Here is an 11,147-nt window from a genome sequence, read left to right on the forward strand (position 1 = left end):
AATTTCAGCCAACAGATCAGAAAAATTAGTTAAGAAGTCCTTATTGTATTTGGGGGGTCTGTAAACCACAACACAGAGCACTGTGTGAGAGCGACTCAGCTCAAACACACGCAGTTCAAAGCTACTAGGTGATGTTGATAAGGACAGTGGTTTACATTTATACTGCTTCTTTACAACAACCGCTAGGCCTCTGCCCCATATTTGAGCAGAGTTTAAAAAGCAGCAGGCATCCGCTACAAGTTCTGTGAATGCGCTGGACTCACTAGCACTTAACCATGTTTCAGCTATACAGAGGAAATTTAGTCCTTGGGTGATAAATAAAAGTTGTATTACTCAACAATCTAGTGTTCACAAATCCAAAAACAAATCCAATCAGCACATTTGTGGCTGACTGTGAGACCCCACACAGCAGCTGCAGGTTAACCCCACACTGACAAAGATGAGGAGTGAAGATCCTACATGGCTGGAACATCTGATCCAAGCCAACAACAGGCACCAGCCAGGTGTCAATGGGATCCACGGGCACAGATCCATGTTCATTCCAAGGAGCCGGGGAAGGGCACACCAAGTACGCCTTAAGCTTCACAAGCAGACCACTGCGCTTGCACCAACTTCTGAAGCGCTTTTGCCATGAGACTGAGGCCAGGGTGCGAGAAAGGTGAGCTGGAATCCCAGATAGGAGTGGAGACAACGCCTTATGTCCAGCATAGTTGCATTAGTAAGTTCACTGGCAAAGAGTGGAAGCGCCATCTTGACAAACTATTGAGCAAAAATTAATTGAATTGAACTGAAGACGTAGACAGGTCAGTTTGCTCTACTATGAATAATTTAAAATAAAGAATAGCGTGTCAACGGTGCAAAGTAGCTGTTGTGCCATTGGCCAGAGTAAGGTTACCTTGAGTGTAACAGAGATGAATTTGAAGTTAAGCTGATGATGCTTAGGTTCATTTATTGAATTCCACCTTCACACTAACATTATACTGTCTAGTATAATGTTGTAAAACCGGTTAATATTGGTTTTAACCGGTTTTACATGGTGCACCGTGAACATTTAAAAAATAATAATAATAATAATATTTTATTTTTTTTTACTTTTTCACTTTTACTTGAGTAAAGAAGTTGAATATGTACTTCAACTTTTACTAGAGTATTTTTAATACTAATATCTGCACTTGTACTTAAATAAAGAATGTATATATTTTTGCCACCTCTGGTCATTTACTGCACAGCGTCAGACCTGTCAGGCTACAGGCCCTCCACCTTTGAGTGAAGCCATTCCTCCTAAGCTGGGCTTATACTCATCTCAAAAGCAATGTTTTAATATTTAGGCTCAGCTGTGACTGTGATTCTGCACAAGACTGTCTCTTCCTTCATGGTGTCCGATATTCATGGACTCCTGCCTGTGCATCCCCAGCTACTTACCTAAAGAACTCACCCATCTTGCTCTGTGGAACTCCAGATCATAGGCAAAACATCTCTAGCCTTCTAGCATGCAGCTTCTCCCATACAGCCAGCCTCTGACAGAAACTCTTCTCCCTGCCCAATCTAAACCACAGGTCTCTGGTAACCTCAGCTCCAGTCACCCCTGCAACTAACCTCCCTTAGAAACACACTCTTCGGATTTCAAGGAATGTTTCAGTCAAATATTCAGTTATTTGCCTCTGCCTGTACTCCTGCCTCTACTAATTCTCCCTCTCCCCTTTTACAGACTCCCTGAAAGCCACATAAAGGTATATATGCCACACCTTAATTCAGTTTTTTTTTCATCACTGTTGAAGCTTGTAAATAACCCACTTTCTTGCACAACTCGTTGTTTTGCCTGCTCCTTAGGTCTACCCACTTCCACAAGCCATCACAAAACCAAGGATGAGAAGAAGAAAAGGGCTTTGGGTAAAATTTAAATATGGCTACATGTTAATGCCACTCATGCAGGTTTAACTGCTTACCTGATTGGATTTAGACACAAAAACATCTGCTGAGTTTAGACAGGATAGTCGCAAAGAACAAAAGCATCCATGATGAGGGAAAAGTTTAGAAGAATGAAAAAATTGGTTCTCATGGTAAGGTATGATGAAAGCATTGCATGTAGTTTTTCTCTGTGTGTTTTTTGTTTGCTTGTTTTTTTTGAGTTGTGAACCTCTTAGTGGAAACCACAACCATTTGCTGATCACATTTATTTATTTATGACCATAGTGCACCATCTTTGAACGGCTTGGGCAGGATTATGCAACACGTCGAAATTCTTTTATCATCACGTTTTTAAACATGAACCAGCAGAGTGCAGTGATCCACAGTCACCAGACTTCAATTTGGGAAATGGGAAACTGGCATCAAAAAGGTGCTGCCTGCAAACCGACAATAACTGTTTGATGCTAACATGTCAACAAGGAGCAGAATTTCTGCTCTATGTTCATGCCCATTGTTGAGTGTATAAGCTCAGTGACAAGGTGTCACTAAGCAAGTAGAGCGTACAGTTTAAAATAAAGTAAATAATTTGTTCATCATTGGTGAAAACCTTTGGAAGGTCAAACACAGGGGAGAAGCCAAAAGTAGCTTTTACCTAAAATAAATGGTGCAAGATCCAAAATAGATTGCTTGAGGCATAGCAGCAAACCAAATATGACTGACACTGACTATTGATTTGCAAGAAATACCCCAAGGTGCTCTTGGATTGATGTTAAGTGACAGCTATCAATTAGGCCATGCTAAGGATTAATGTACCAGTTTGAAATTCAGACTGTTAGGGTGGACTTAATTGTGTCTGTGTGCAAAACTGGATTCAGAGAATTCTTTATTGTCAGATTTAAAGTCAAAAGAGACACTCTCAGCTCAATGTGTGACTCTTCATGAATGTTCTGTAAAGGCCACATGAAGCAGCATTCAGAGATGTCAGGATGTGGGATGTGATGGTGACATATAAAGCAGATGCAATTCAAAATGCATCATCTGCCATTTGCATCATATTTAATTTAACTCAGAGACTCTGTCATGGGAAATAGCAAACTGGAGAGGACCCAAAGATATTGTAAAGCAGATGAATGCAGCCTTAGGAAACCAGCTTTGATTGACAGAGATGAGGGTAAATACTTCACAAGAGCACTGTTCACTTCACAGGGACTGCTATCCAAAGAGAGAAGAGGAGATGGAGAAAAGGGAAAATGAGAGTGCTCCACCTCTCCACCCCCTCAGCTCCTCTCTGAAGGTGTCAGCAGTTGTATGTAAAGAACCAAAGCCGCTATTTCCTGTGAGAGGGAGCAGCAGTGAATTTTGATAAATCTCATTTCCAAGTGAGTGCTTTAAAGAGGAAAAGGCTGGGAGACAATTAGAAGGAGATTGTAGTCTCAACACCCTGAATAGCTCTTGATGAGTGCAACGGGTGAGTTTGGATAGGTTAATCAGTCATAATTGTTACGCAGGTGTTGAACAAGTAACCCTTACGTCCTCCACCTTAAATTATATGATCATCACATTCACCAAAGTGTGTCTTTTAATTAAACAGTGTCCTTTCTCGCTGTCTTTTCTTTATTCAAAAGCGTGAAGCAGTGCTGATTGCATCAGATCAGTGACACCAAGAACAAATTGCTTTTCTGCTGTGGCAGGGATGATGAAGGGGGTGGGGAAAGGGTGTGTATGTGTGTGTGTGAGAGGGAGAGAGATACAGATAGAGAAGGAAGAAAGGGTCTCTTATCACTTCTGAAAATAGTTCCTATAAACATTTGAAGGAGTTATATGAATTAAATGAGGACAGGTTCTGAAAGGAAGAAACCGTTTTATTCAGCAAAAGATTTAGTCAGCCATGTATGAATGTAACGAATGACACTTGTGACCAAAGCTTGGTACTGTCACCTGATAATTCAAAAATAGAAACTTCTATCTTCTAAGAGTAGGAGCTAAAATGAGGTTTCACTGAGGCTTCAAAATCAAGGCAAAAGGGTGACATCACAGTGACTGTGGATGGCTCAGGAAGTATAGCTGGTCATCTACTGATTGGACTGTTGCTGGTTTCTCCAGTCTGCATCGTATCCTTGGGCACAATACTAACCCCAAGTCGCTCTCCGGTGAGTTCATCAGAATACGAATGTGTCAATGTTAGATAGAAAGCAAGGAGTTTTGAGTGCTCTTGTCTGTCTTTTTTATAAAATCCCTGGAAAAGGTATTAAGAAAAGCTTAACAATGACACAGGGAAAAAATTTAACTTTTGCCAAACAGAGAAGCATAATTCATCACTCAATAGAACACATGTCTACTGCTGTAGAGGCCACGGCAGTGTGCTTTACACTACTCCATCCGACAGTTAGATATTCTATGTTTTTATGTATTAGTTGTGTAGGTACAATCCTCTTCCACACGTTGAAGACTTATGTAAGAACCCAAAATATACTAATTCATCTCTGAGAGAAAATATAACATAACTTTTGGGGTGTGGTAACACCCCAAAAGGGTGCTGTTTAAAAATTGGATCACTTCTATTTGCCAAGGGCACTATGCAGCCCCTTCCTTTAGACCCTGAAAGCTGTGATGTCTATGTGTTTGGTGCACTGTGTTGTTGTTGGCCTATAATAAAGCCCCTTTAGCCCAGTCAGCCTTGCAGCAGCCATTAGTGTCAGGCAGCTCTCCCAGCAGAGTGCTGACAATGATGACAGGCAGTGGCAATGCAAGCAGGCCCTGGGGGTGGGACTGAGGGCATCACTTGCTCTGGGTCAGCCAGGGCCAACATATTTATCTGGGTAGTAATCTGAAGGAAAAAGGACAGACTGTCTGACCCCAAAACCTCTGAGACATCATCAAAACAGGTTCTATTTCAGGTCTACAACTACTTGCAGTTATATTTCCATTATTGTGCTTAAACTGCACAGAATGCTACATGAAAAGAGACAGTATAACAGAATAACAGAGCAGCAATCAGCAGTGAGTGTAGTAGCAATGGCAAAACATTAAGTAGAACCAGGACTGATCGCTCAGGTCTAAGCTTCAGGATAAAACTGCCCAAAGCTGAAAATGCAACATTGTCAGAGATTTATTTTGTCATGGAGCTACTTCTTCTCTCTGACAGATAGTACATCCGCACTGTTGACATGTGCTGCAGTGTTAATTGTGTAGAGGTTGAGCTGTTTCACATTGTAATTTTCCCTTAGTATCCCATATGGAAAAGATATATATAAATCTTATAACGTTTTTATCTGTCTTGTATGAAACTTGTATGAAAAGCATACAAGAGTGAAAACACATATAAGATCCCTTGAAAAATTATACAATGAAACTTGTATGTTTTGTATACTTACTAAAAATATATATGAAAGTAATGAGAAAGTGGCCACTTTCATGAGTAAATCATATATGTTTTGCTATTTCTTTTCCATATGGGATAGATCTGTTAACAAGTGCCCCAGTTCTGCAAAGTATTGTCTTCCTCCATGTTCTGTATCATTACCAAATGAAAAACCAAACCAACATCCTTTTAAATTTTAACAAAATATGTTGACTAATTGTACAATACCTGTACAATACCTTGTGCAATACTTTTTGTAAATAGTCAACAGTGCAATAGACTCAATACTTGAAATGTGCAATTCACTTGTATTTTTATTTTTTATTCCTATTTATTCTATTTATCCCCTTTGTATATTTTATTTATATTTGTCTCTGTATTTATATGTGTGTGTGTGTGTGTGTGTGTGTGTGTGTGTGTGTGTGTGTATATATATATATATAACAGTTCTGTAACTGTAACTTCGGTCGTTGCTGTGCTTTTTTTGGAAGTCGAATTTCCCAGAGGAACCCACCCGAGGGATTAATAAAGTTCTATCTTATCTTATCTTAATTGAGATGCTGTGGGTACAATGTGTAGCTGCACTTTATGTTTAAATTCAAGATCTCAAACCTATTTTGCAAGTCATGCCATAATTTTTTGCCAAAGAAAAAAAACACAGGACTTAAGTCAACTTAGGTCATATTAAAAATAACTTGATGATCACTATGACAACCAAGCAAGCAATTACTGGTAAAGGCTATGAGACTCTTGTATATTATAACAAATAAATTGCTTCAGATTAAGTGGTTTACGCCAAATCTGTATTTCAAGGACAAAACAAGGAACGTGAATGACATATATTGGTGCGTGCAGAATAAACTAAGGTTGAAAAGGATTGGTCATGGACTCTGATAGTAGTTTCTGGGTTGCACCTTTGTTGCCACTTGTTATAGTTCACATTTTGATTAACTATGTTTTTTTATTCTTTATTGGTTGTTCCTATTTGTACTGAATTACTTAAAATTGGAATAATTATCATTAGGCAAGATTAAAGTTATAGTTATCACTTTATAATGGGCATTGTTCATAAGTAGTAAACTGAGTTAAGCTTGACTTAATAATCATTTACTGTTAACTAACAATGACTAACAATCCCCTGGACAGTCATTGTAAAGTTGTGGTTCAAACAGTTCAAATTCACTTGTTCACACCCGAATCATAAAACGCTGTGTTCACAAAAGAGGATGCTTGGGACAGGGTCAGATGGTGGGAGATGATCAGCTGTGGTGAACCGTCCCGGCTGGACGAAAAGGAAGAAGAACAAGAACAAGAAAATATAAAACGTCGTGTATGCAGATGTCAACAGAATATAACTGTCAGCTTATTTTTGGCTCAGAGTTCGATTGCATTTTGGCTCAGTATATAAAAAAGGAACAATACAGAGCGAATAAAATTGGGATTTTGTTGAGTCATTCTGTACATCACAGTGAACATCGTGTCTGCCTTTATGCCTGTTGACACTGTTTTGTAGTTGTAAATGCAGAGTAATTTGAAACACTTGTGCTGTATTAACAATGGAAACACGAGCAACCCAAAGAAGTTAACAGCCTAAAAAATTGATTTCCAGACCATAGAGACATAAATAGAAACAGATAGCTGTCTATGTACCTAAAAAAGACACAAAAATGTATGTTATGCTTTGGTCGTACTGATGTTGAAGTATTTTGGATTTGTAATAACATGAATGTAACACACACCACTGGATTTTGTTTTGTAAATAGAACTTGGTGCTAACACAGTCCTGCAAAGAAAATGCCTGCCTTCCAGAAAAATGAAAGGTCAAGGTCAACTACAAGCATGATCCCTGAAGCCAACAGTGAACCAAAAAAGACAGACTTTATAACCTCTGCTATTCTGCTTTCCAAAAAGACACTAGGTTTATTTCATGCAAGGCTTATTTCATACCATTAAAGCTTGCTGAGAGCACACCGTTTTGTGCATCAGTGACAGTGAAGAGCTTTGAATAGTAAGAAGTGGCAGCCAAACAAAGCGTCTGCAGGGTCCTGGCACTTCCGATTATAGGCTAATCAGAAGCCAGGGTCAAGGATAGCAATTACTAACATAAAGTATCACCTCCCTTGGGTGACACTTGTCTATTAGATCAAGAGTAGCGTCTCATAAAACCGATTCATTAATTTAGTGGTGAAGAGGGAAGTAAAATGGACAGTACTATACAAGCATAAAACATGAAATGTTACATGTTTGAATATTACGTATATTACAAAAGCAGGCCAATCAATTGGTTAAAAAAATGTTAATACCGAAACACACAAGTGCCACATCTCCTTGAATCTTAAGCTTTACAACTTTTTTAAGACCACTAGCAGCTAGATTGTTACAAATTATGCATTAAACTAAGCATTCTTCAAACCTACTGGGATATCAAACAGCATCTCTACTTTTTTATCTTTTTTGTCACAAGCTACCTCAGGACGCAAGATTGAGCACTACACCAAAAAAGCAAATTTAAGCTTGACCATTACCAAATACTGCATTCTATATATCAAAGGCTAAAAAACAGAATTTTGAAAAAGCTGTTTACAAATTAAAAGCCCCAAAATCCCTACTCATTGTTTCTAATTTAGACACAAAAGCAACCAAGGTCAGGTGAAGTATCTTTGCATGAGACACTTTGTGTTATACTAAATTTTTACACACTCAGAATAAAACTTTGTTTTTATCCAGGTTTTCACTGTTCACTTCCACAGCTTTTGATTACCTGAAAACATGACTGCCAGCAATGTAATTCAATAAAGAGATTTTTGCTTAGTCAATATCAGATATATGAGCATAATTATGAGCTAGATTATTTTTCAAGAACATTTAAACATAATAATGGTTCCTTTAGGGACTCTTTAGCCCCAGAACAAGTTCCTTGGATGACAAGTTCTGGGGACAAATTAGATGCATATGTCATTCAACCTATTCAATCCTGGTCTGGATCCTGGGTCAGACCAGTCAGTCATGCCAACAACAGGCCATACATTATTTATTCCATGAAACTCCATTGCTTGGGTAGACTCCAATAACTTTACACAAATAATTTACTGTGACTTTTGTTATGAGATTCGAACCTATTAAAACTTCAATCCTAGTGGCTCGGGTCAGAAAGTTTTTCAAATCCCAAACTAATTCTAACAGCTTCAAACTGTTTAGATAAAGTCTTCTCTAATGGACAAACTTAGGAGAAGGTGGACCTGAATTTTCTCTGCCTACTTCTTTTTGACCTCAGTCAAAAATGTCAGACAATCAAAACATTAAAATCACTGATGACTTAGATCAGTAATCTTGTTGCACATCCTCCACTCCAGTAGCATTCGCAATCATCAGCGACATCTTACAGCCCCAGAACAAAAACTCCTCAGGAATAACACCTCAGTAGGTCCCATGTTCATGACGTATTGTAGGGGAAAAAACAATAACACAAAATGAAAGAAAACAAAAAACTGTAACATAAGTCTCTTCTCCTTCATGTCAGCCCAAAAGTGTATACAGCACTACAGAAGTTATTAATCTTCTATCTTGAAGTAACTCTACAAAAAATACGAATTTTATGAGTTTTGACATTTGACATTGACAGAGAAAAATATGTATTTGAGCCTTTAATCTGTGTGAAGATATCCACCAACACTTTCTGAAACATATTTATATTTTCAGCAACTTAGTAGCTTATCTTTTTACCCTTAGAACTGTGAATTTTTAGTGTACACTAGCAGTGCAGTACAGTCAAAAACACACTTGGTCTATATTTCATTTTGCTGTGGAAACACAAACATACTAAGACTAATTATGTAGTGTAAAATTAGTACACGGCTCTGCTAATGGAAGTGTGTATGGTGACAGTAGCAGCAGTCTAACAGGGAACAGTTTAACTTTGTGACATCAAATTCCTAGATGAGACTCAAACCAAATGGCACACTGAGCAGTTCATTCTAGCTATGTCATGATGAATCCTCTACTCTACTTAACTTATTTAGTAAGTGACACTTCTAACATATCACAATATAGATCTAAAAACAGGCATCTGACTCCGATCATCCGAAAAATGTGGATTCTGCCGGTGTCGGCTACACCTACACAGACATGTCTAATTAAAAGATGAGTGACAAAGCAGGGGCTTCTCCTCAGATAACTTCTTTACTTCATAGAGTTCTTGTCATCTGTCAAAGAGGCATGTATGATATAGATGATATGATAACAGTTTTAATGCTTAGACTAGGCAGTGTTGATAAGTCAATTCTTAGGTATCGGGCTAGGGATTCAGAAAATATTAGGCGAAATGTCGCCTAGCCTCTATCCGGGGAGACGTCTAACACCATCCATGCTTTGTTGCCCTCTGTGTTTTGTTGGGAAATATGAAAAATGTAGGAAAGCTGTAAAGCCATTCCTCTGTTATGATAAGAGCACTGAGAAAGATGCGATCTTTCTTTGTTGTTTATTAATGTATACATTTTATTTTTAATGTATTTGTTGTAATTAGTTAGTAATGTTGAGGATGGAAAATTGCATTTTTATCCGCCCGCTTGCCTCTGGACTTATAAATGAATCATATACTAAGTTGTAACGGTTATTAAAGTTTGCTTTCTGCTATGTAAAATGCGCCTTGATTGACAACTTTAATGGGCTTTTAAGATTTGTGCTGCTCATGTTTTTATCGGACAGCAATGTAAACAATCAAACCTGAAATTTAGCCACAACCTGTACGCACTCGTGTCTTCCTCACAATAACCAGTGCGTTTTATTCGTAAGCCGTGTGAGCACATGGAGGAGCTGGAAAACGGTGGAAACGGAAAGCGTCCATTACGAAAATAAGACAAAATCCACCACCCAAGCATCTCATTCTGGAAAGCGAAGTCGAAGGCTGAAAAACCATGTAAGCACTCGGGATAAACACGGGAACAGCTTTTTCGAAATAAATATAATTTGAACAGTTCTTACCTCTGGCGCCCGTGTCTTTGACCACCGCCACCAGAACAAGCAGGACAGGAAAATAATATCTCATCCCATTCATCATGTTTTCCCGTTTAGCGCTTCTTGAGCCTTGGAATCAGCACTTTGCCTCCGACGGACCGAAGCACCGAGAGCTCCGCCGAACAACGACTACACACACTGCGTGCTCCTTTGGGTGACTTCAGCCCGGTTTTGCTGTCTGAACGTACTCATTGAAGCAGACGACGGGCTGTTATTTTCGTTCCACCAACACGACTACAGACTACAGACTGTACTCTGTGCGATGACTGGAGGCTGTAGAGAGCTGCTGTTGCCGTTGCAGCGCTCTGTGTTCTACTTGCTAGGAGACTCCTCTTCAGGGCAGCACTGCCGCCGAGCATTCAGCACTGTGAACAGCTCCTAGCGTCATCCAGTGGAACACAGGAAAAACAGTTGGAGCTCAAAGTTTGGTCTAAAGACAGTGATTCTTTTAAAGGCTAAAAGTGAATTGTGAACGTTTGACGTCAGATCACTGATGATTATGCATGCAATTTCTACATTTTTCTATATTTTGATTTTAGTTTTGTTGCAATTAATGAATTTATATGCTATCTGATCCTTTGCATTAAGTCCTGCATTTGGAACCCTAGTGTAGTAAAAAGGTAATATATTACATTCTAAATTGAAATAATGCCAAGAGAAACAATAATGATCAAAAGAAAGAAAATACACAAGCCTTACATTACTACAATTTTCTTGCACTTATATAAAGTCTATGGACTTCATTTTTGCTGAGATGTCATGGTCTGGCAGTTTCTGCTGGTCGACCTGCCCATGTGCATGTTTTTCTTTGTGTTTTGTTTCTGACTTCCCTCCCCCTGCCTCCTCTCCTGTGTGTTTGTGTGTG

General features: G+C 38.8%; 1 protein-coding gene across 3 annotated transcripts in view; it reads right to left on the reverse strand.

Moving 5' to 3' along the window:
* The window catches only part of sez6b (seizure related 6 homolog b), a 243,156-nt gene extending 232,262 nt beyond the window's left edge, over positions 1-10,894 (reverse strand). For 2 of the 3 annotated variants that reach the window (XM_086260610.1, XM_086260609.1), the window contains exon 1: positions 10,250-10,811. In XM_086260610.1, the coding sequence (XP_086116736.1) occupies positions 10,250-10,325 (76 nt within the window). In that variant the 5' untranslated portion in view covers positions 10,326-10,811. Of the gene's footprint in view, positions 1-10,249 lie in introns of all 3 variants that reach the window. The other variant, XM_086260608.1, reaches the window with a different exon arrangement.
* Positions 10,895-11,147: the final 253 nt, after the last annotated feature.

This window comes from Aulonocara sp. 'chitande type north' Nkhata Bay, linkage group LG14 (genome assembly GCF_057382095.1).
Source record: "Aulonocara sp. 'chitande type north' Nkhata Bay isolate Kocher_YH1m ecotype deep benthic linkage group LG14, A_spYH_male_GT1.1, whole genome shotgun sequence".
In the NCBI taxonomy this organism is placed as follows: domain Eukaryota; kingdom Metazoa; phylum Chordata; class Actinopteri; order Cichliformes; family Cichlidae; genus Aulonocara; species Aulonocara sp. 'chitande type north' Nkhata Bay.